The 26159-nt window shown below is 44.8% G+C and overlaps 2 protein-coding genes and 1 long non-coding RNA gene across 3 annotated transcripts in view; 1 reads left to right on the top strand and 2 right to left on the bottom strand.

Annotated features, from left to right (window-relative positions):
• LOC310662820 (C-type lectin BfL-2-like) overlaps positions 1–26159 on the top strand; it is a 68291-nt gene that overhangs the window by 26469 nt on the left and 15663 nt on the right. The gene's annotated exons all lie outside the window — the stretch shown is intronic.
• Positions 6934–12624, bottom strand: LOC310662835. Its single transcript, XR_014504327.1, has 2 exons — positions 12419–12624; positions 6934–7624 (listed from the first exon to the last, which is right to left on the bottom strand). It is a non-coding gene; the product is annotated as an uncharacterized lncRNA (long non-coding RNA).
• Positions 14402–19659, bottom strand: LOC310662592 (C-type lectin-like; the record flags this gene model as incomplete). Its single annotated transcript, XM_083409531.1, has 6 exons — positions 14402–14559; positions 15766–15997; positions 16799–16939; positions 18579–18670; positions 19326–19378; positions 19565–19659. 6 exons carry the CDS (start codon positions 19657–19659, stop codon positions 14492–14494), a joined length of 681 nt encoding a protein of 226 aa, XP_083265657.1. The 3' UTR covers positions 14402–14491.

Genomic DNA, 26159 nt, shown 5'->3' on the forward strand with positions numbered 1-26159 from the left:
GCCAACAGCCGGCAGCTCCCACGGTCCGGGCTGGATGGCGCGCAGCGGCGCGAGGGAAGGAGGGGCTTGGCACGTGCTGCTGCTCCTCGCCAGCTCCTGCCCTCTCCGCGCAGCCACAGGGCGAGGGAGGGTGCCAGGCGTGCGGTGCGGTGCGGAGAGAGAGCGAGGGACTATCTGGGGGAGGGACAGTGCAGCGGGGGGGGCACAAATTACTTGCCTTGCCCCGGGTGCTGACAACCCACGCTATGCCACTGTTGAACACGGCTTTAGAAGCTGTTCATCTGGTGGCTATTTCGTTTTTCAACAAAACCAAGCAACTGAGACTGCTAGAAACTTGAGATGGTGACCGGCCAGTCAAGTCCACCCAAGCTAGGGCTGGGGGCTTTTCTCCTTACAAAGCATATTAAGGGAGTTCGCTTTATCCATCTACGCTACCCAATGCCATTTCTACCACAAGAGTGTTTGCTGCCCATCCCAGCTACCTTTAAAAGGACCAGCTGCTGCCTTGCCCGGCCTCCTTCCTCCTTTTCCTCATGTAGAGGAGACTTACCCATTTCTCCCCCCCTTCCTCAGTTTAGAGGCTCTCTCTGGGGCTTGTAGTCGCCACCGGTTATCAGAGCCAGAAAGGAATTTAACTCCCAACAACAGTTGCCTCTAGGCTGAAATTTTTTTTGCTATTCTTTCAGTGAGTAGCAGGAGTTTTACTAGATAACCCTGTTCTTTGTCAGAACTTGGTGGAAACTGCTGGGTAGGCAGCTAAAGGGCAACCCCTTTAAGAGGCCTTGAGAGGTGAACAACCCCTGGTTTTAGCTTGGACTGGGCTGGGCTGGGCTGGGCTGGGCTGGTCGCTTGGCCACCTCAAATTTCCAGCACCCCCAGTCACTTGCTTTTATACCATTCCTGGGCCCTTAATGCTGGATAATGTTCCCAAGGAATGTCCTGGAAGGTGTGCCAGGAAACCCAGGAAGATGGGCAGGGTATAAACAAAATTAGTAGTTGTATAGTCATCGTTGTAGTAGTCTTGGTTTCTGCCCTCATTTAGACCATTATATGGGCTGCCAATGACTACACAGCAACATTATGTTCATGTTTTAAGTATTTTTTAAGAAGTGCTTATACTCAGAACCCTTTGCAGTTGTTTTTCAGGTGTGAATTTCTTTGGAAATTGGGCATATAGTTATTGGGGAGTAGATAACAGCAATGTCAGTAAAGCCTGCCAAATGATAAACCTGAAGCAACAGAGCCTTGGAAGGTTTTTTATTGTCGTTGTTGCTGGGAGGTTTTAAAGGGCCATTATTACCCTTTGCTCAAATGATGGTGCCTACATTTGCAGACCACCTGAATGAAGCTCACCAATCAAGGACCACCATTTGGGAACCCCTACTGGGGACCATTGTGTTTTTCTGTTCTGCCTTTAGCCAAAAGAACCCAAATGCAACAGACAGCAACATTTCCACTGATGTGTTGTCTTTCCCAGTCCTAACTGGAGATGCCAAGAATTGAACCCAGAACCTTCTGCATGGAAGACACATGCTCTGCCACTGAACTACTGTCCTTTGCAGGGATGGGGAGAGACAGAGAAAAGCGGTGGGATCAAATTTGGATTGTGAGTGGAAGAAAATGAATTTTGAGCTGGGTAAGAGACATGGAGAAGGAGAAAGCCCCAGTTTCCAGTTTTAAAGTAATCTTTACTTTAAAGTTCTGGTATCTCAGTAAGATAAGCAAGATGAGAGTTTGGCAATGTCTCCCTGAAGCCATCCTGGTATGGCAACAATGCTTGCTCTCGCACAGAGATGAAGAAGCCGCAGAAAGCAAGAAAATGAACAGGGTGCCTCTAACGTTTCTTTGTCACTAGGTGGCAGCAGAAAGCAAGGATTGAAATTCTGTGTTGGTTGGGGAATCATCAAGAATGTTGATCAGTATACAAATATGAACAGTTGCATTTCCACAAATAAGTGCTGTGCTTGGTTCATTTCATTCAGAAAACCAGGTTTTCTCTATTTATGAAAACAAATGGACTGACATTTTTATTTTTATTTTTGCATGCTGCATCAGAGACAATAAAGTCAAGACTGGAAGTGGGGGGGTATTTACATTTTAGACCAGGAGTGGGGGGGGGGGTGTTTTATCAGCCTAGGGGGCCACCGTTCCTTCTGTTCAAGCTTCCAGGGGCTCCTTGCCAGCAGTGGGCATAGCAACAAATAAAAATCTTATCTTTGTGTTGTAGGTTATTTTCTACACACTCATTGTTGTTGTTTAGTCGTTTAGTCCGACTCTTCGTGACCCCATGGACCAGAGCACGCCAGGCACTCCTGTCTTCCACCGCGTCCCGCAGTTTGGTCTGACTCATGTTTGTAGCTTCGAGATCACTATCCAACCTTCTCGTCCTCTGTCGTCCCCTTCTCCTTGTGCCCTCCATCTTTCCCAACATCAGGGTCTTTTCTAGGGAGTCTTCTCTTCTCATGAGGTGGCCAAAGTATTGGAGCCTCAGCTTCAGGATCTGTCCTTCCAGTGAGCACTCAGGGCTGATTTCCTTCAGAATGGAGAGGTTGGATCTTCTTGCAGTCCATGGGACTCTCAAGAGTCTCCTCCAGCACCATAATTCAAAAGCATCAATTCTTCGGCGATCAGCCTTCTTTATGGTCCAGCTCTCATTTCCATACATCACTACTGGGAAAACCATAGCTTTAACTATACATGCCTTTGGCAAGGTGATGCCTCTGCTTTTTAAGATGCTGTCTAGGTTTGTCATTGCTTTTCTCCCAAGAAGCAGGAGTCTTTTACTTTTGTGACTGCTGTCACCATCTGCAGTGGTCATGGAGCCCAAGAAAATAAAATCTCTCACTGCCTCCATTTCTTCCCCTTCTGTTTGCCAGGAGGTGATGGCACCAGTGGCCATGATCTTAGGTTATTTTTATGCTGAGCTTCAGACCATATTTTGCGCTCTCCTCTTTCACCCTCATTAAGAGGTTCTTTAATTCCTCCTCACTTTCTGCCATCAAAGGCTGTTGATATTTCTTCTGGCAATCTTAATTCTGGCTTGGGATTCATCCAGTCATACAAACACCTTATCTTCCTTCCAGAGAAGCAGCAGACATGATCAGAGCTTAAGGGCACATTCCAGTCATTCAGAATCATCTGGGGTGGCAAGCAAGGCCACGGAAAATTGTGGTTTCAGGAAAGTTCAGAGGGCTGCATTCAGCCCCTAAGCCTGAGATCCCCATTCTCCTGTGTTAGCCCCGACCTTAATGAACTTATGGGTGTGTCTTTTTATATGACAAGTCAGCTTTGCTGTGTTTGGGGGGCCCATTTTCGTCCTGCTCAGGGGGACCCTTGATGTCTGCAGAAAATATTACGTGGGATCGATGTGCTTGTTTGGAAAAGCATTCCAAGACTGCCCTTCGCAGGACTGCACAAGTAGGACCCCAATAAGAATGGCCAGACGAACCAGCAGGCAGCTAGAGACCAGCATGATGGGGTCTAAGAATCTACTGGGAGGGAAAGGAAAAGGGAGGAAAAGGGGAGAAGTTAAAGAGATGCCTATTTCTTAAGTGGGGGGGGGGGGACAAGAACCCTTATACACCTTATAGGAAATGTAGCGGCAGAATTTGGAGCATTTGTGGGAAGCCTCTATGGAAACAAAGTTAGATATGATTGGATGAGACCTGATATAAACAGCTGCATTCCATCTTGGCTGTGACAAGCAGACTGGTACTGTGCATTGTATATCTTTTGAATTATGAACCCCTCCTCCGGCTACACAAATTAAAGATAATAATCTCTGGCCTTGTCACAGTGTCTCTAAGCAAAAGGACACCATGTGGTCCTGCAACGTGGCATTTCTCCTTCCCAGGAATATTGTTTCTTAAAACAAAGCCCTGGTTCTTTGAGATGGCCATCAGTCACTGGGACTTGCTTCTCCTCTTTGGCAACTTTGCAGAGCTTGACCTTTCAAATATCACCTCATTCGCTTGCCATTTATACTCAGTTTATACCTGAGTATGTTAAAATTAGTATCATTATCAAGACAACAAGCATATATCCACAAAATCTTCAGACCCGTTTTGCAAAATAGTATCTGACTTATTTTGGTGTGTGACATGTATGCACAGTTACCTGGGTAAAACTCATAGGTAGGGGTGGAGTGGCTATACTACCGATTTTTGTTGTTCTGGGTATGATATGCAATACTACCTCTTATTTCTATTTATCAGGACAACTAAATGGAAATTCCATCTTACAAGTGCGATTCTCCTTCCCAGGGCTATTTTTCTTGAAAAAGAGGTGCTGGAACTCACAACGACTTAGCTGTCAACTTTTCCCTTTTCTTGTGAGGAATCCTATTCGGAATAAGGGAATTTCCCTTAAACAAAAGGAAAAGTTGACAGCTATGCACCACGAACACCCCCTTGCTCTCTTATAATGGCAACGGCACCCATCTGAGAGGTTCTAGGACTGAGTTCTGGTGAGTTCCACCTGGAAAAAAAGCCCTGCTCTTGCCCACTCCACAAAGACACACAGAGAACTCATATCTCCATTTTTGGAGACAGTATATATATCTCACTGCAGAAAAAAATAGGACTCTCTTCTGGTCAAAGTTCAGGGGCTGCCAATGTGGTGCTCACAAAATATATTTAAGCAAGGGGGACCTCAGGGCAGGGCATTGACTAATGTCAATGGGCCCTGCAAGAAATCTGGGATTCTTAACAGCTGCCCAAGAATGACAGGGGCTGCCTCCAGCTTTAGAAAGGAGCGAGTCAAGTGGAAAACTTCTCATACAGCTGCTTTCCAAGCATTCCACAATTGGAAGTGTTGGCGAGACCTGAGACAAACAGCTGCATCCCATCCCATGGCAGTGGGGTCATCAGCAGCAGAGACTCAACTGTATGGATGACTCAAATGTTGGACTCCATCCCCTCCCCTTTTGTTGCTTAGGAACCTGCCTTAAACTGCATGATTATCAGAATCATCATCTTGCTTCCACCCCTCCCTCTGTTAAATAAACTTTTGTAATCACCCATCTCCCACCATTATGTTATATTACCCCCTGGTTTCCCCCCTTCTTCCTTTCAGGAAATCTGGGGGCTGGTTGACTGTTGGGATTCCCAAATGTTTTATAGTCCCACATCCATTGCAGCAAGTTATGATGAATCTTTTTCAAGCCAAGAGCCACACTCATTTCTGGGCTACCTTTTGAGGGCCACATGCCAAAGGCAAGCAGGGCCAGAGGTCAAAGTATGTCAAGCAGGAAATGTAAAATTTACTAGGATATCCTCTACACAGATCCATGCACACTCCCTTCTATGCCACATCCAGACAAGCAAGAGAACCCTCCAACATGCTGCAGATGGAAATCAAGGTGCATGTGTTTCAGGGCCGTACTCCTGCAAGTACATGTCTTTCAGGGCCACACTCTCGCAGAAGCCAAAATGGGACATCCCAGGAGCCAATCAGAAGCCAGGGTGGCTTCTGTAATACCGGGGTGTCCCGCTCAAAGCAGGACAGAGTATGCAAGAGGCGTTATCAAAGTTCAAGGATGCATTCAACCCTGGCAAAAATAATGAGTATGTTTATGATTAGTATATTTGTTTATATCCTGCATATCAGTTATTCAGCTGGTATCATTTCTTCAGCTGCATAAAATCCCAGGGACCAAATATCAAACTTCATTGCAGACCCAGCAGTCTCTGGTATCAAAGATTAGATTCCCAAACATCTGAAACTTACAGTTCTACAAATGTTTGCCTGGCTAGGATGATGGTGATTTTGAGTGTGTGACACCTGGGGGGTTGCATTTGGCTGCCAGTTCTGAGGTTCCCCACCTCCAGTATTGAGGCTGATTTTCTTCATAAATAAGAAGTTAACTCCCAGAATGTACAAGATACTAAGAAATATGAGCAGGCAATATATAAGTGCCACATCTTCTCCTACTCTAGGGAGGAGACATGGGTTTGGACATTCTCATGTGCCAGATAAGAGAAGGATTATTAGCTCCCTGATGCTGAGGTCTCCCCACCCCCAATTTGCCACTTCTGCACGGATCTCCTTCCTTTGCCATGTGTCCTTAGGAAATCCTCTCCACAAAATGTCCTGGGTATTGGCCTGGCCAGCTCTCAGTGGTCCAAAACTATGTGATTTTGAGGACCTTATGGGGAGGCAAATTCCCCACATCAGCGAAGATCATGGTGAGTTAGGTGGACTGACGGCTTATCTCAGCACATGCTAAGTCATATTTGGACTAACATGAAGCAGGAAAGAAGAAAAGAAGGAAGGCCGGAGAGGAAGTACAGTGGTACCTTGGGTTAAGTACTTAATTCGTTCCGGAGGTCCGTTCTTAACCTGAAACTGTTCTTAACCTGAAGCACCACTTTAGCTAATGGGGCCTCCTGCTGCCGCTGCGCCGCCGGAACACGATTTCTGTTCTCATCCTGAAGAAAAGTTCTTAACCCGAGGTACTATTTCTGGGTTAGCGGAGTCTGTAACCTGAAGCGTATGTAATCTGAAGCATATGTAACTCAAGGTACCACTGTAAGGTACTTTACCAACCAGCAGTTACCAAAAGAGAGGGGGAAATGGGTTGCCTTTCTATCCATCACTCCCAGTTGGTTCAGGTAGCATATTGCAAGCCTTCTCGCTTTACTCCCAAGAGAAACATGAGCAACTTTCCTGATGAAAACCACCCGCCACCCCGCAACCCAAGCTGTGTTTTACAAAAAAAAAGAAAAAGGAAAACAAGAATATCTGGTTACAGACAGTGTCTATTATGTTCATAATTTTGAATATTCCGGTTCTTGTGGGGAAAAAAGTGTTTTGTTATGCAGGAGTTTGTTAAAGATTTGCCTAATTCACTCTGAAAAGAACAAGTTTCTCTGATTTCCTGCTTTCACTCGTAAAGAGCTTCTGAGCTCTTCCTAGGCAGAACGTAGACACACATTTTGCTTTTGATAGAATGAACTTTATTGAGAGAATAGCCATTGAGAGAAAGCAACAGACTGCGTAGTTAGAAGCCTGGCGTCATTGCCCTTAGAGCCACAGCTCCCAGGGTCCCCTGAAAAGGGAAAATGACTGTTAAACTGGGGAAATTCAATGATGTGATTGCATTGCAGGGAGAAATGGCCAAAGAAGCATTCCGGCTTCAATGCGCAGAGCGTGGCTTGTGTGGTTTTCTGCCTATCACAGCAGCTTCTCCAGGTGAACGGGCTTCTTTTCTTCACAGGCCACACGAATGTGTTTGGAGGTCTCTGTGCCTTTGTATTTGCAGTCCTTAGGAGGTTTACCATCGGTGTACCTGCAGTCAATCATGGGGAAGTTCTCGTTACTGTCATATAAATTACATTGCCAACGCGTCCCACCATTGCCGCAGACCTGTAGGACAGACTCATTGTCATAGTTGATGAAAGTATTCCTTGGTTTGCATCTAATTGGATTCAGATTCCTCTTCACCATCATGAGGTTGCAGTAGGCACTGGGGTTGGAGGCTCGGGTCCGGGGATAATCAATGTGCTTTTTTTGAAAAGCTTCCCAAGACTGCCCTTCGCAGGACTGCACCAGGAAGACGCTGAGAAGGATGGCCAGACGAACCAGCAGGCAGCTAGAAACCAACATGGTGGTGTCTAAGAATCTTCTGGAAGGAAAAAGAAGAGGAAGAAAGGGGGAAAACATTAAAGAGATGCCTATTTCTTAAGGCATCTTATACACCTTACAGGAAATAAACCTATACAGTGGTACCTCGGGTTACATACGCTTCAGGTTACATACTCTTCAGGTTACAGACTCCGCTAACCCAGAAATATTACCTCGGGTTAAGAACTTTGCTTCAGGATGAGAACAGAAATCATGCTTTGGTGGTGTGGTGGCAGCCCCCATTAGCTAAAGTGGTGCTTCAGGTTAAGAACGAACCTGAAGGAGCGAATTAAGTACTTAACTTGAGGTACCACTGTATAGGACATTTCCTTATAGGAAATGTGGTGATAGAATATGGAGCATTTGTGGGAAGCCTGTATTAAATCAAAGTTAAATATCTGTTGGGTTGAAATAAACGACAGACGAGTGACAAGTGTCATATGGGAGGCATCTCCCGAGCATTTCTCGGGGAGTCCCTTTTATTGAATATTACAGCATTGCCACGTATGTGCTTGTTGCTGATTGGTTAACACAAATCATATGCAAGGGTTGCATATAGGCATCAATCATCAATAGATTAAAGGTTGGGAAAGGGAACACAGAATTGGACAGGCATGAAAACCTCCTTATTAAACTATTACTAGTGATTGATATAGCAAAGCTTAAAGGAGCATAACCATCGCATTCCATAGATGTGGTCAACCATGCATTAAGAACAGGTCAGGGTACGATGTTTCATGAACTCAATGTGAACTGAACATTCTAGGCAGAAACAAAACTTCCCATCAAATATCATTGGCATGAATGGGAGGTCCTGCCCCAATTGACTTTATTTACATAGATAAATGGCAAACTATATTTAAGCAAGGGGGACCTCAGGGCAGGAATTAGGCATGAGTCTGGGATTCCAAATTCATATATATATATATATATATATATGCAGGTTTTGGTGTCCTCGGGTGTCTTCCCGTGTAAAAGTTGGGGTGTCTAGGCGACGTTTCGACGAGGTCTCACTCGTCATCTTCAGGCTGGTGCTTTCGGCTTCTTGTTACTGGAACAGAGCAGGATCTCAGTGTTTGAGTTCCTATAAATACTGTTGAGGAGGTGTGGTGTATAGCCTCCAATGTTCTGGGCAGAGAGGAGGTTCCCAGGCTAGTGTGCCTTTTCTTCTTTTGTTCCTTAATTACTTGAGGGATATCTTGAGTGATTTCTTGAGTGATTTCCTGAATCCCACTTAGGTGGGTCATTCGGTGTGGATTAGTTGCTAAAGCCTTCGTGTCTTGAACTCTTGAACTTTGTGAAGAGTTTTTCTGAGAAGATGGCTGTACTGCACTTGGTTGTGCTCTGGCTTGGCTTCGTGTATAGGGGCGAGCTGTGGTTTTGTGGCCTGTGCCAGCCAGATTTGTGTAGGGATTGCAGGGGGGTGCAGCATCCGGAGGTGCCACCCTGGTTTGGCTACTGGATGGTGTCTGTAATTTATCTGTGGAGAGGGTCTGGGTTTGGGTCTGGTGTGGTTGATTGGTGATGGCGTTCTGTGTGCCTCTGGATCTGGTGTCAGATTTTGTGGGGAGGGCTAATTTCCAGATGTCTGGCAAGCGGGATGTGTCGTCACGCTTGTTCATGTTGTGAGGGTGTTTCTCTATCTCGATGGCTTCCATGATTATTCTCTTGTGGTGATGTTCCATGTTAAAGAGCAATTTGGAATCTGCAAAATTAATTTCGTGTCCTGTTTCTTTCATGTGTTGGAAAAGAGAGGAAGTTTTTTCTTCTTTTTTGACGGCATTCTTGTGTTCTGCGATCCGTGCATTTATTCGTCTGTTTGTTTGTCCAACATCACCACAAGAGAATAATCATGGAAGCCATCGAGATAGAGAAACACCCTCACAACATGAACAAGCGTGACGACACATCCCGCTTGCCAGACATCTGGAAATTAGCCCTCCCCACAAAATCTGACACCAGATCCAGAGGCACACAGAACGCCATCACCAATCAACCACACCAGACCCAAACCCAGACCCTCTCCACAGATAAATTACAGACACCATCCAGTAGCCAAACCAGGGTGGCACCTCCGGATGCTGCACCCCCCTGCAATCCCTACACAAATCTGGCTGGCACAGGCCACAAAACCACAGCTCGCCCCTATACACGAAGCCAAGCCAGAGCACAACCAAGTGCAGTACAGCCATCTTCTCAGAAAAACTCTTCACAAAGTTCAAGAGTTCAAGACACGAAGGCTTTAGCAACTAATCCACACCGAATGACCCACCTAAGTGGGATTCAGGAAATCACTCAAGAAATCACTCAAGATATCCCTCAAGTAATTAAGGAACAAAAGAAGAAAAGGCACACTAGCCTGGGAACCTCCTCTCTGCCCAGAACATTGGAGGCTATACACCACACCTCCTCAACAGTATTTATAGGAACTCAAACACTGAGATCCTGCTCTGTTCCAGTAACAAGAAGCCGAAAGCACCAGCCTGAAGATGACGAGTGAGACCTCGTCGAAACGTCGCCTAGACACCCCAACTTTTACACGGGAAGACACCCGAGGACACCAAAACCTGCATTCCTGTACCCGTGAAAATCTACGAAAGCAAATATATATATATATATATATATATGCCATATATTCATATTACGTAACATTGTACCGTCTTATTTTATCTCTTTGGCTCAACTGAACCTAACGACTTCCCTCCATCCAATCTGATGGTTTCCAAAATTAAACTTTACATCTTTACATTTCGCTTTGTTTCCTACCCTTGTTACAGCATTACCTAAAATATTATATTACTCAACCTGAATAGGTAGCAATTTCATCTTACAAATCTTCAGATAACCCTGCTAATGATGGGAATCTGGGGTTCTTAAGAGCTGCCCAAGAATGACAAGTGCTGGCACCAGCTGTGTTCACAGAGCAGCCTTCATTCAGCTCCACAGCCAGGGCATTAAGGAGACTGAGGGCTTAGCCACACTTTGATTTCCATGAATTGTGAGGTATTACAAAATAACGAACTATGCCCTTGGAAAGGAGCGGGTCAAGTGGAAAACCACTTGGACCTCTGCTTTCTAAGCATGGCACAATTGGAAGTGTTGGCGAGACCTGAGACAAACAGTTGCATCCCATCCCATGGCTGTGCAGACCCAACAGCAGCAGAGACTCAGAGACTCAACTATGTGGATGACTCAAATGTTGGAGTCCATCCTCTCCTATTTTGTTGCTGAGGAACCTACCTTAAACTGCATAACTATCAGAATCATCATCTTGTGTCCACCCTCCACTTGTTAAATAAACCTTTGTAATCACCTATGTCCCACCATTATGTTTCCCCCCTTCTTCTTTTCAGGAAATCTGGGGGCTGGTTGACTGTTGTGATTGCCAAATGTTTTATAGTACACACACACACACGCGCACACACACACACACAAACGCAATGCATGCTGCAGCAGCAAGTTATGATGAATTTTTTTCAAGCCAAAGGCCACATTCCTTTCTGGGCTACCTTCTGAGGGCCACATGCCAAAGGCAAGCAGTACTTAATGAATTAAGTACTTAACCCAAGGTACCACTGTATTAGATTTCCAAACATCAGAAACTTACAGTTCTACAAATGTTTGCCTGGCTAGGAAGGTGGCGATTTTGAGTGAGATAGACCGGGGGGGACGGACATTTAAGTGGTCCAAAACTATGTGATTTTGAGGACCTTATGGGGAGGCAAATTCCCCATATCAGCAAGGATCATGGTGAGCTAGGTGGACCGACGGCTTATCTCAGCACATGCTAAGTCATATTTGGACTAACATGAAGCAGGAAAGAAGAAAAGAAGGAAGGCCTGAGAGGAAGTACAGTGGTGCCTCGGGTTAAGTACTTAATTCGTTCCGGAGGTCCATTCTTAACCTGAAACTGTTCTTAACCTGAAGCACCACTTTAGCTAATGGGGCCTCCTGCTGCTGCCGTGCCGCCGGAGCACAATTTCTGTTCTCATCCTGAAGCAAGGTTCTTAACCCGAGGTACTATTTCTGGATTAGCAGAGTCTGTAACCTGAAGCGTATGTAACCTGAAGCATATGTAACCCAAGGTACCACTGTAAGGTACTTTACCAACCAGCAGTTACCAAAAGAGAGGGAAGAATGGGTTGCCTCTCTATCCATCACTCCCAATTGGTTTAGGTAGCATATTGCAAGCCTTGTCGCTTTACTCCCAACAGAAACATGAGCCAGTTTCCTGATGAAAATCACCCCCAACCCCAAGCTGTGTTTTACAAAAACAAAAAACAGAACAAAAAAGTATATCTGGTCACAGACTATGTCAGTTATGTTCATAATTTTGTATATTCCTGTTCTTGTGAAAAAAAAGTGTTTTGTTATGCCAGAGTTTGTTAAAGATTTGCCTAATTCTCTCTGAAAAGAACAAGTTTCTCTGATTTCCTGCTTTCACTCATAAAGAGCTTCTGAGCTCTTCACAGGCAGAACGTAGGCACAGACATTTTGCTTTTGATAGAATGAGCTTTATTGAGAGAATAGCCACTGAGAAAAAGCAACAGAATGCTTAGTTAGAAGCCTGGCATCATTCCCTTCACCTCTGCCTACCAAAGAGAAGGGGAACAGGAACCCATTTCCTCAAGGGCTGTGCTTCCTTATTTGTGAAGGATCTCATTTCAGATTCCTCTGGGTGCAAATCAGCTGCTTAGAGGAGCCAGAACCCCAAATGCAAATGAATGAATGAATTATTGTATGCTGCTCATCTGGACTGGGTTGCACCAACAGAATATACAAAAACACAACTTACCCAAGTTCAAGCCGGTCTTGAGTTATGCGTGCGACTTTTCGAAGAGGCGAGTCTGTGCTTCAAGCTGCTGCTGCCCAAAGCTTAAAAGGGGCAGGGGGCGGGGAAAAGAAGAAATGAACTTCAAGCCACTTGCCCAATAGGAGTTTACCAGAGAATAAAAAAAAAAATTGAATTATGTTTGAAAGTTAACCAACAATTATGCAACATGGCTCTGTAAAAAAAGGAAGAAGAATGTAACACTGATAAGAAAGGGGTGTGGTGGTAAAATGAACAGGGGGCAATGTTTGCCTACACCTGCTCATTTCTGCATATCACTCCAGATATGCACCAGAGCAAGCCAAGGTCATTGTTTCACTAGCCAAGCTGACAAGCTTCCAGAACTTGTTGCCAGTTCATTTCCAGGCCCAAGTCGAGGTTCCCACATTAGTTTTTTGTGGGGAGGTGGGGGCTTTTGCAGCCATTACTGTGCCCTTGGTTGCCACCGCATTTCTGAGCCCAATTTAAAGTGCTGTTTTTAATCTTTAAAGCCCTAAACGGCTTTGACTCAAGGTGTGGAGAACTGATGCTGCTCAGTGGTCACAAAATGCTAATTAACGCGGTGAAATGGAAAACCAGGGGGGAAGCAAATGCAATGGAGTCTCCTGGATGAGGCCATGCCTGGCTAACCGGCTGCCGGAAAACCTTAACCAAAGCCCTCTTCATGAAACATTCTGTTGCAGGACCCACTCATTTCAATTCTTTTTCAAAAAACGATCCTGCCGTTTCATTGACTTGTATTCTTTTGCACTTCACCAAAGGTGTAAGCAATCTTAAATGTCTCTTTTTGGACAGAAGAGATGGTGTAGACGTTATTCAAATGCACAAATCATTAACAAGGCAAATAGTGAACCCTGTCACCACTGCAATGAAATATGACCCCACCACAGATAAATTCACACTTACATCTTAAGGAAAGTTTTATTAGCATTTATCTTCTACACTTGCAGCTATTGAAGCACATGCAGAGCAAATATACTGTATGGATAACAAAGTTTGATTTCAAAGGGTACATCCATACAGTGGCGTAGCGTGGGGGGTGCAGGGGGGGCCGGCCGCACCGGGCACAACATGGGGGGGGCGCGCTCACACTCGCAGCTCTCTGCCCCTACCTGGCTCCCTCACTCTCTCTCACTGCAGTGCTGGCTGTGCGAATCCAATCCGAGCCGCCGGGTCACCGCCCATTGTGGAGGGGGGGTGCCAGGCGTGCGGCGCGGTGCGGAGAGAGAGCGAGGGACTATTTGGGGGAGGGACAGTGCAGCGGGGTGGGGGCGCAAATTACTTGCCTTGCCCCAGGTGCTGACAACCCACGCAACGCCACTGCATCCATACTATGCCCTTATAAGAGCTGTGTTTCATGGCTATGGTTCCCCCCTCAAAGATTCTTGGGAATTGTAGTTTGGGGAAAATGTGGGAGTTTTTGGCAGTCCTTCTCACAGAACTACAGTTCCCAGGGTTCTCTGGAGACAGCAAGGAAAGCTCTTGATATTATTAGAATTTCAGCTCCGTTCATCCGAGCTGATAAGGCTCATCTTCTTTGAGCCCACCCAGCAGAGCATTAAAACAACAAAGTCCACAACGGAAGGATGAGGCAGGTATGATGCTACATTGCTACTTTATTACTAAGCTATGCAGAGAGCAAAGAAATATACATCTTGTCTCTATGAGAGCAGAGAGCAACTGAACAAAGAAACGACAGAACAAAAGAAACAGGAAACCAGAAACGTCACATCCCGTCTCCCTTTCCCGTGAGAATCCAACAGTATCTGACTCTGTGGGATGTAAACAGTCCTGTGACTGCAAGCAGCTGCTCAGTGAGGGAAACAGAAACTAACATATATAACATAAAGTACGACTTTTCTGTTATGGGACAATGGCCTTGGGTTAAGCATGATCTGTGTCCGTTGTCTCGGGAGGCCTGGTCCTTTAATAAAAGAAAGCCCCCAAGATGTCCTGGAGATCAGAGAAGATCCACTGGGGACTCCCCTTCCTTTGCATCCCAAGTATCTCCCAAGCACAGTTGAATCCAGGCCCTTGCTACAGTTCATGTTTGCAGATGTAGGAGTTCAGTTTGTGGCACTTTGCATCATTCCACTTGGAGAATCCTAAGAGCAAAAGAAAAGTCCAACAGTTGACAGATTCCTCTCCCTTGTGTGGATGGTCTTGTACAAATACACTACTAAGATACTAATATGGTGTCAATGACTACTTATCCAAAAGCAGGAACACAACAGCAGCTCTCCCCTCCTGCATGTTACAGCAACTGATATTGAAAAGCATAGGTAAAAGGTAAGGGTAAAGGACCCCTGGATGGTTAAGTCCAGTCAAAGGTGACTATGGGGTTGTGGCACTCATTTCACTTTCAGGCAAAGGGAGTTGGCGTTTGTCCACAGATGGCTTTCTGGGTCATGTGGCCAGCATGACTAAACTGCTTCTGGCACAATGGAACACTGTGACGGAAACCAGAGTGCACGGAAATGCTGTTTACCTTCCCGCTGTAGCGGTACCTATTTATCTACTTGCACTGGTGTGCTTTTGAACTGCTAGGTTGACAGAAGCTGTGGCAGAGCAGTGGCAGCTCACTCTGTCATGGGGATTTGAACCGCCAGCCTTCCGATCAGCAAGCCCAAGAGTCTCAGTGGTTTAGACCACAGTGCCACCTGCGTCCCTATTGAAAAGCATACTGCTTCCCTAGCCATGAAGAGTACAGCCATTGTGGCTAGTAGCCACTAACAGCTTCATCCTTCATGAATTTGTCCTCTATTAAAGTCACCCCGCTGGCATCGGCCTATGACAAAGCGGGGTGCATCTGTCTCCCTCATTACTGACTTTCAGAAGGAATTTTAAAATACCCCTGTTTACCCAGGCGTTTGGTGACAGAAGGGTACTGTTCCTTTCAAATGTGGAATCACTGGTTAAGGGACTTTTTAAAAAACTCTTTTAGAAGGTTTTAAACTCTTTTTATAATACTTAGAAATATTATTGATGTGTTTGCCACCCTGGGCTCCTTTGGGAAGCAGGGTGAGATATAAATTGAAACAAGAAGTAATAATAATGCGCAAATGTTATTGTCATTCTTTATGTTTCTTAGTCATTTGCACAAACATCTCAAAACAACTTACAAATCATAGTAAAAGACACAACATATAAAAAGCTAAATAACTGAAAGCAATGCGCAATTGGTGAAATACACAGATAGAAGTATCCTATCATTGTAGACTATTGAATAGGCCCTTGATAACAACGTGTGAAGTCAATATAACTGAACAGGGAAGTCTTTGATTCTGGATGGTACTAAATCTTTTTTTTACCTGCACGTTCACTGCGAACTCTTTCTTCAGGATGGCATCTTCTTTCATGGGCACTTCCCATGGGGGCTCCTACTGCTATTTGCTCAGGTGCGCCATCACCAGGAACGACTTCCTCTCTCACAGAATGCCTCAGCTCAACACAATACTCGTCCTTCCCCAAGTTGCTGGGTGCCCCTGGCATCCATGCTTTGTAGTTGTAGGTAGACTCATCTGACCACCTCCATTTTCCACTCTGTAGAGTGACGAGAGAAAGTAACTAAGGGGACAACCCAGACAAGAATTTCAAAAAGAATGGGGGAAATGCAGAGAACAGTGCCCCAAAATATAAACCTGGACTTCTTTCAATTAATTTCTACAGGAGACTTTGTGCTTTTTTAAGTCATAACTAGGAAAAATTGTAATAATCACATATAAAAGAAACAGTATACAAGAAGTAAATAAGGAGGCCATTTACAGGATAAAGGAAGTCTTTTATTTTTATGTTTGTTTTCTTTATGTAAAGGGATAGGAGTTTAATTTTGATAATTAAATTGTCAATGGTGGTGGGTTTGTTTGTTTGTTTGTTTGTTTGTTTGTTTGTTTGAGTTGTTGTGGACTATGTTGTAAATAAATTATTAATATTTTTTATTTTAAAAAAACATGAAAAGTTTGGAGGTGAAGAAATACTGGTTCTCCTATTACCTCAGTTCATGGGGCCTACACCCTGGAGCCTATCAAACCAGAAACAACCCATCAACCATTACAGTAAATAACGGTTGTACACCATGGTATTCTACATAGCACTGCAAAACTGGAGGACCTATTCCATAACTAGGATGTCTACAGCCCTAAATTGATTGGGCAGGCCTTACAAATCCACCACTAACACCCAAGGCAACCTCTATGGCTGACAGGGAGTCGCCTCCAAAATTCACAGGTGAGAGGAAGACGTTAGGGATGCAATGGCACTCCATGTGAACAACGTTTGTTAGAAGGTGCCTTTCCCATGGAGAACACTGGCAGAGCAGAAATGTAGCAGTTTCCAGATACTCACATGCCGGATGTCATGCAAACCAATCCAGACATTGCTGATGTCAGTCTGGTAAGCAGCGATGTGATTGGCTACCACGAGGGTCTCTGCGGGGGTAAGGAGGGAAGCAAGGTGGGCCCCACGCCTATAACTCTGGCACTCAATCTAGACAAGGACAAGAACAAAGGCTGGTTTTTTTCCACATTCCACTACTCTTTCCTGAGACATCCTGTGGCTTAAAGCAAGCAGAATTATGATGAACAATGAACTTTTCTTTTTTCTTTTTCTTCTTTTTCTTTTTTTTAAAAAAAATTAATTTGATTTTACAAACATAAAATTATGAAAATATCATAATACACATCTACAATTAAAAGATTCCCCCGAATCTCTGGACTTCCCACCTTCCCCTCCAAGGGTTCTGTTGTTAAATCTTTTCTACTGCATCTTTTTCAGTAATCCTTTTTTCTATATAGCTCCATTATCTCCATAGTACCCATTACATTACAAGTGTTATTGCAATCCTGCTAATGTTTTCATCTGTTTACAGTGGTCTCCAAGATAAATTATATTTTTTTCCATTCCTGATTAAAGTTATGGTCTTCTTGGCTTTGAGTATTCTGGTCAATTTTGCCATTTCAGCATAGTCCAACAGTTTAATTTGCCATTCTTCTCTGCTGTCGGAACAAGGAACTTTTCAGGGTTGAGAACCTCAGGCCCAGAGTTTGAATGGGGACCCTTCAAACCTTTATCCAGCCCACAAAACTATCCCTAGGCCTCATGCCCTCTTCCCAGGTGAGCACTCCTCATTGGCACTACTTCACACCCCAAGTGTTTTCTTCCTAGCTTGAATGTATCATTGAACTCTGATAATAGCTCTTCCTTTCCTGGCTAGAGAAGGGTGTGTAGAAATACTACAAAGGTAAAATTCACTTTTGTCTCTGGCCCTGCCCATCACTTTTTGTCTCTGGCCCTCCGGGGGTTCCCAGCCCTCAGTCTAAAAATGGTTCCTCACCCCTGCCTGAGGGAAAACCTTGACTCTTCCATGGCTTCACAAGATTGCCTCAAGAACAGTGTCAGGTCAGACACCTGCCAAGGGCCCAGAGGTATGGAAGGGCTCATCACCAAACCTCCCAAACCAACTGTGATAAAGATTCCAACATTAGGCACTGTGGGATCCACACATGGCATCGACCCACCACAATACGGACCCAAGCTTCAGCTCAACTCCCAGAATAATTGCTGCCCCATCAGGAAAACACATCTGCAGGGAGGAGGGAGGTGATTTTAATGACTTCCAGAGACAACAAGCAGCCATGCCACATAGGGGCTGTGATGTCGGGAGGATGGCAGAGGCAGCAGCACCCCATTAAAACAAAACAAAGAGCTAATACAGTGGTACCTCTGGTTACGAACTTAATTCATTCCAGAGGTCTGTTCTTAACCTGAAACCATTCTTAACCTGAGGTACCACTTTAGCTAATGGGGCCTCCCGCTGCCTCTGCGCCGCTGCCGCAAGATTTCTGTTCTCATCCTGAGGTAAAGTTCTTAACATGAGGTACTACTTCCAGGTTAGCGGAGTCTGTAACCCTAAGTGTTTGTAACCAGAGGTGTTTGTAACCCAAGGTACCACTGTAATGCTTTCCTGTCTTTAGCTAGCTGTTTCCTGGCTGTCTCCTGGGATTCTTCTGGCTACCATAAGAACAGAAAGAAGGAGAACCATGAAAAGCAATACTGAACCTCCTCTTGGACCTCCATATTTTGAGAGATATTTACCTAACTTAGGTGAGGCCAGCTGGCCACTTACCTCTGCCTCATGCCAGGTCATCTGAGTCTCAAAATAGCCATAGCAATTGCCCTGGTATTGCAGCCACTCTCTGGCACAGGTGTCAGCTTTCACTGCTCAGGAGAGAGACAAGAAAAACAGGAATGATGGTGAGGAGCGAGACGAGGACAGAGAGAAGTTTGCTTTCCAAACCACAGGCACTCAGCGCCCCTTGCTTCTTTAATTGGCACCAGGGGCACTGCTAGGAGGGGTGACCCGAGGGAAAAACAAGGTATTTCAAGGGGGGGGTTATGTCCTGCAAACAGCACAGACCCTGATACAATTCATCTTCTTTTTTGAAGAGGCCCAAGGAGAGTCTGACATCACAAGAGAACTTCCACTCTGTTGACAGGAGAAACTCACCTTCCACTAAGGGACTTGAAACCAGGAAGCCAGCCAAAACGACACTAAGATAAGCAACAGACTTCATTTCCTTTATTCACCTGTGAATATACATCAAGGGTTAGCATTTGGAGTATAGGGCCTTATACCAAGTCAGTATCTGGCACAGGATGGGGAAGATATTAGCCATGCTTGCTGGGGCTTATGGAAGCTGTAGTCCAACAATATCTGGAGGGCCACAGCATTTTCATTTGTAGTCTGAACTGGCTGACAGTAAGTCTCCAGGGTTTCAGGCAGGTGATATTCCCAGATCTACCCAGAGACGCTGGGGATTGAACCAAACTGACAACGCACCCTGGAGTTGTTGCATTCAGGAGGTAGACCCACTGAAGGAAAGGGGACCATGGAAGATGTCTTGCCCAAGGGCCCTGGGGCTGACACTGGCAGAAAAAGCACAAAGGGAGAGGCTGACACCATGAGTATCCATAATCAAATTCAAACCTGCAGTGGGTATCTAATAACTTGGGTTTACTAGGTTCAGTTTCTAGGGTTGTGAGTTGTGAACCAAGCAAAAAGATACTGTTCTGTTAACCAAGGGAGAGAGACTTAGTCTCTTAGCTGCTCACCTGAGTCCTTCTGCTGCCGAACTTCCTTCCTTGGAAGATATGCTGGGGCTGTCTGCTAAGTCTATAGGTGCTTGGATGGTTTCCTGGCCATGCATGGCTTTAATATAGAGCTCAGGTGAACATGATGAAATGTTAAAAGGCAACAGCTTTAAGGAAATGTCTTGATACGCTATTGGCAACATTGCATAACAGGGGGCCCAGCCAGCAGAAAGGTGATTTTTATCACGATCTCATTCACAAATTATGAGTGATGGGCCAAAATATGCCCTCTAGTTGACTGTTCTTCCCCTAGGAATGGGGTTTCCCTTTTTCTGCCTCATTTCTGCTGTAGAATTTCAGTGAGTATGGATTCGGCATGCCTTATTGTGTTAGAAGGCTGGGGATTGGGGGAGCAGGGGTGTTTCTTCCTGCTGAGCTTTTCACCAGCAGTCTGCAGCCTCCCTAGGTGCCCACCATGGACACAATCTGTGCTGTGCAAACCCTGTTGAAAATGAAAGGAGAGTTCAGCAAAACCACAGTCCCAGGGTAATCTTTTCACTAGAAAGGGGAAGAATTGGTATTTCATGGAGTGCAAATATGTAGACTTCTGCTTTCAAATCATGCTGCCCAGCAGCACTATAAATGAACTGGGAAATGACAATGGGAGCTAGTGCTGACTCGATCACTTGCTGTTTCTGGGTGTCATGTGGGGCCATAGAACAGATTCTGACTTTAACCAAATTCTGCAAGCAATTATTCCTAGTACTCTCAACAGACTACAATTCCCACGATGATTTGGCAGATATTATGATTGCGAGGGTGATATGAAATGGATATCCATTTATGCTGCAGACATGCTCGTCCTCTCAGCCCAAATTGTCCCCCAATATTGTTGTGAAGATAAATGAACTCCATGTACAAATTGAACAAATTCCTGAAAAAAGAGAAGGATGCAAATTTATCTCTCCCTTCAAATTCTGCCACATGATTCTCTTTTATATATATATAATTTTTTAATTAAATTTTCTGTTTTACAATTTAAAATATTCATTTAAACAACCTTAAAATAACAATGACTTCCCTTCTTCTCTTTCCATGGTTCATTTTGCAAAACATAAACATAAATCCCTGCATATTATATATGAACTAAACCATTCAGTATTCCATTATTACTTCCATCAAAACTTATTTATACTGTTGAATTTATCTTCATGCTTCCAGCGTTTTCAAGTGTACACAATTTCCCCCCATATATTCAATAAACATTTTCCAATCTTCTTTAAATGAATGTTCTTCTTGTTCTCTTATTCTATAAGTTAAATCTGCAAGCTGCACATAGTCCATCAGCTTAAGTTGTCATTCTTCTTTGGTTGGGACCTTGCTCATTTTCCATTTTGGGGCTAACAAAACACGGGCCTTGTAGTGGCATACATAAATAATCTTTTTTGACACCTGGGAATTTCTATCTAAATTATCCCCAGCAAAAAGGACTCTGTTTTTGGGGGGGTGGGAGTACTTTTAAACATTTTTTTCAACTCATTATGAATTATTTCCCAATACTCTTTTGCCCTTTTACAGGCCCACCACATATGAAAGAACATACCCTCAGCCTCATTGCATCTCCAGCACTTATCCAATTCAGTCTTATACATCTTAGCAAGTCTACTTGGAGTTTTCCATTTTTGGGCTAACAAAACATAGGCCGTTGTAGTGGCATACATAAGTAACCTTTTAAATAAATAACGTGCCACATGATTCTCCACCCCTCTACTTCCTCAATAATCAGTTAGCGTTCCTTGACCACTGAGCATACTCTGTCTTCAATGGGATGTTTTGGGGGATTTCCCTTCTGTAGGGATATTTTCCTTTTAAAATAATGTCAGTCTTGGGGTTTCCCTGAACCAGCTGATACTTCCCTCTTGTGCATAGATGATGCCATAATGATCAGCACTCACACAACTGAGGTTGCTGTTAGCACTGGGAGTGGCATGCCCCAAACTAACCCAGTGACAACTGGATCTGGGTTTTCATTGGGTCACTTTCTCAGTCTGGGGTTGCGCTCTTGTAAACAGATAAAGGTAAAGGACCCCTAACAGTTAAGTCCAGTTGCGAACGACTCTGGGGTCATCTTGCTTTACTGGCCGAGGGAGCTGACGTTTGTCCACAGACAGTTTTTCTAGATCATGTGGCCAGCATGACTAAGCCGCTTCTGGTGAAACCACAGCGGCGCACGGAAACGCCATTTACCTTCCTACCTATTTATCTACTTGATGTGCTTTCGAACTCCTAGGTGGGCAGGAGCTGGGACCGAGCAATGGGAGCTCAATTCGTCGTGGGTATTCGAACTGCTGACCTTCCGATCGGCAATGCCTAGGCTCTGTGGTTTAGACCACAGCACCACCCACATCCCGCACTCTTGTACTTGGTGACTATTTGCTAACAGGGCAAAGGGTGTGTGTGAATCAACAAGGTAGAGTGGCCAAATGGACAAATGTCATGGCTGCACTCACGTGCACACACACACACTCCACAAAAGCCCATGGTAAAATACAAATCTTATTTGTTTTAGTTCAATTCTTTCACCTGTATCCTGAATCAAGATCATAGGTTTTCATCCCACTGAAGGTGTTAATTGGCTTACCAGTGTCAGGATGTTTGTGTTATCATCAACACTGCTTTGTTATATATATATATAATTGCCACAGCTGGTGTTTTTGCTACTGTCTGAATGCACAGACTTGAAGGTAAGAACAGAACCATCATAAACAAACACAAACAAAAGCAAAAGTAAGTGGGTTTTTGCCAACCAGGCCAAAGGCGCTCAGGTTAAGCTGTTGGAGGACTAAAATATGCAAATATTTTTCTTGACATGAAATATCCTCCCCCCACCCCCACCCCAGTTAGATCTTGCTTTCAAGGAAACCCTCAGGGCTTGGGGGACTCCACAGAAGCCTCCTAAAAGAGCAAAGTTTCATAAATCGTCCCTCAGGGCTTGTTATTCTTAGTCAGTGGCGGTTTTAGCCCATTAGATCCAGAGACCACAAACAATGGGGCAAACCAGGAATCAGGGACTGAGAAGTCAGCCAGAACTGAAGGCAAATGAGGAGGCAAGATTGAGGAGCATCAATAAGAAGGCCTCTTGCAGTAGTTTATGTCCAAGATTACCCAGTGGCCAGCTTGGGTCAAAGCAATGGATCAGTCAGAGATGGATCTATGGGTGAGCACGTCAAACTCACAGGAGCCTTTTACACATACATACATATTCTACATTGCACCAGCAATTCTCTCAAGACTCACCATCTGTGACCATCTGTGACCCCACCACTGCAGTGGTACCTCGGGTTAAGAACTGTTCTTAACCTGAAACTGTTCTTTTTTTTCTTTTTTCTTTTTTTCCCCCAAATTTTTTTAATTGATTTTCCAAATTTATAAACAAACAAACAAACATAAATCCTAACTGTAATAATTCCACTTTTGCTAACATTATTAAGTGGCTTGCTCGAGTCCCCCTGGCTGAGGTTCAATGTATATCATTGTGACGGTTTTCCAAAACTAATTTCTCATAAATAACCTGAAACTGTTCTTAACCTGAAACACCACTTTAGCTAATAGGGCCTCCCGCTGCCGCTGCTGTGCCGCTGCCACCATACGATTTCTGTTCTGATCCTGAAGCAAAGTTCTTAACCTGAGGTACTACTTCTGGGTTAGCAGAGTCTGTAACCTGAAGCGTCTGTAACCTGAAGCGTCTGTAACCCGAGGTACCACTGTACAGGCATTTGACACTCCACCCCCAAGTTGTTTATGACCCATAAACTGGAAAAGGTTTCCCAACCCTACCCTATGTAGAGATGTGAAGGTTCTAGGTGGGGGCATAATCGTTTTCCCTATTGTTATTTTTTTCCAAATTCTCCTCCCCCCCATGAAAAAAATGAATGGGGATGGGGTTGCAGAATATATTATTTTAGAATGATGTATAAAAATGTTTAAAACAAGGTGTGCATATATTTACTCCCCACGAATGCTTTCAAAAAACTATGTGATAGGAAGACTTTTATGTAAGACAGTGCACAGCATCAGATACAACGAGAAGAAGCAGGTCCTGCATGGTAATTTAAGACTACAACTCTGAAATGGAAGAGCAAGGTGCATTTATGCCTCTAGGGGGCACTGCCGTTGTCAACAAGAACCTTTCGATGCCTTCCTTCACTTGTGAAAGGGTAGAAATGCTAATTTAAATCCAGCAAAGCCTTGCATTTTTAGAAAACTATGACGGCAAATGTGAAGAAGCAAAAGAAGGAAATATTGAAACTGACAGTGATAGCTCAAAAAGTGATACAGATGTATATGACCAATATAGCTCCCATCAGCCATCTCGCCTTAGTTTGGCTTAGCCAGCATGGTGTAGTGCAGCAGATCTGGCTTATAATTGCTTGTTTCCTGTAATTAATTCCAGTTCTGCTACTCGCAGGCATGAGCAAAGAGATGAAGGACACTGACACACCCACTCTGTCCCAGATCACTAGAACCCTTAGACCAGGTGGGGCTATACTTTGCCCTCCAGGTGTGGCTGGACTACAGTTCCCATCACTCCTGGCCATTGGCTTTGATGGCTGGAGCTGGTGGGAGTTGGGAGTTCAGTGACATGGAGGACCATCAGTTAGCCATCCCTTCCGCTAGGAATTCAAGGAGAATTGATCCACCCCAACACACTCACTGTGTGCTGGCCTATTACTTACAAGAATAATACAGGAGACCCTGCAGAACTATTGTCTTTCCTACTGGATTAGATAGACCAGTAGTCTGACTCTGTCAGCTACCATATGATTCCTCCCAGAGCACTCTGAAATGGAGCACTCCATTATAACCACTGCACAATTCTACCACCTCATTCTGTTGCCTGTGCAGACCAAGCCTTTATTCAGCCACCCCTCCAGCCTCTGAGATTTTGGGACAATGCTGTGCACAAGAAGCTGGTGTAAAGCAAGCCATTGTGACTGAAGCTGGCATAAAGTTACACCAGATAGAGATGCTGTTCGGCAGTGCGTCTGCTGCTGCTGCTCTGCCCAAGCTTGGCAGAGGGAAAGGTAAAGGTAAAAGGACCCCTGACCATTAAGTCCTGTCGTGACCAACTCTGGGGTTGTGGCGCTCATCTCGCTTTATTGGCCGAGGGAGCCGGCGTACAGCTTCCGGGTCATGTGGCCAGCATGACTAAGCCTCTTCTGGCAAACCAGAGCAGTGCACGGAAACGCCGTTTACCTTCCCGCTGGAGTGGTACCTATTTATCTACTTGCATTTGACGTGCTTTTGAACTGCTAGGTTGGCAAGAGCAGGGACCAAGCAATGGGAGCTCACCCCGTCGTGGGGATTCGAACCGCCAACCTTCTGATTGGGAAGTCCTAGGCTCTGTGGTTTAACCCACAGCACCACCTGCATCCTGGCAGAGGGAAAACAAGCCTTTAAAAATAATCATAGAATTGTAGAGTTGGAAGGGACCATGAGGGACATCTAGTCCAACCCCCTGCAATGGAGGATTCTTTTGCCCAATGTGGGGCTCGAATCCATGACCCTGAGATTAAGAGTCTCATGCTCTTCCGACTGACCTTTCCCAACAGTTTCATAATGTTTTATGCTGTCAGGTCACATGACCAAGGTGAACGGGCTTAGAATCCATCCTAAGTCTCCACTCTCTGGTCCCACCCACTACTAAACCCCAAAACACCACAAGGAGGGGCTTATACCAGCTTCAACTCAGATGGCTTCAGCTCAGCTGGCTGAGCCCAGAATCAGAAAGGGTGAACAAGTTACACCGGCATATCTTTGGCTGGTTAGGGGTTGGGTACTTAATGCTCACTGAGCCCACCACTCAGCTGAGCTGGAAACCTTTTGCTACCTAAGCTGCTCATCCTAGCAGATCTTGCCCTAGGATTGACCCCTTCTCCATTTTTTCCCTCACAAACTTTCAGTTCTGTCTGCACAACTTTATGAAGCACTCTGCAGCCTTATAAGGACTCTAGACCAAGGCTCAGGAAACTTTTTCAGCAGGGGGCCGGTCCCTCAGACCTTGTGGGGGGCGGGACTATATTTTTTAAAAAAATAATGAACAAATTCCTATGCTTCACAAATAAACCAGAGATGCATTTTAAATAAAAGGACACATTCTACTCATGTAAAAACATGCTGATTCCCAGACCGTCCGCGGGCCGGATTTAGAAGGCGATTGGGCCAGATCCAGCCCCCAGGCCTTCGTTTGCCTACCCATGCTCAGACTATCAGTATTGTGTGGGAGAGATTCAAGCACCTACTAGAACTTTAGGTTTGCATGCTGAAAGTGGAATGTGCCACTCTGTCACCTTTGCATAACAAATCCACTTTCTTAAAAAGTGGACTATTTGCAGAAATATTTTTTGAAAGTGACAGGGAAATGTACTGAAAAGTGTTGGACGGATGAATTACTAATGGGCAGGCGTGTAAGCAAATGATGATGAATGTTCATTGTCATATAACTGCCCTGTAAAAAATCAGACTGAATGCTCCAGAAAGGCCAGACATAATCTAACCACCGCAGAAACTTTCTGCAAGCAAATCAGGATGAATGTGGAATAAAGAGGCCATATGG

This window comes from Podarcis tiliguerta (assembly GCF_965153285.1).
Source record: "Podarcis tiliguerta genome assembly, chromosome: 13".
NCBI lineage: Eukaryota > Metazoa > Chordata > Lepidosauria > Squamata > Lacertidae > Podarcis > Podarcis tiliguerta.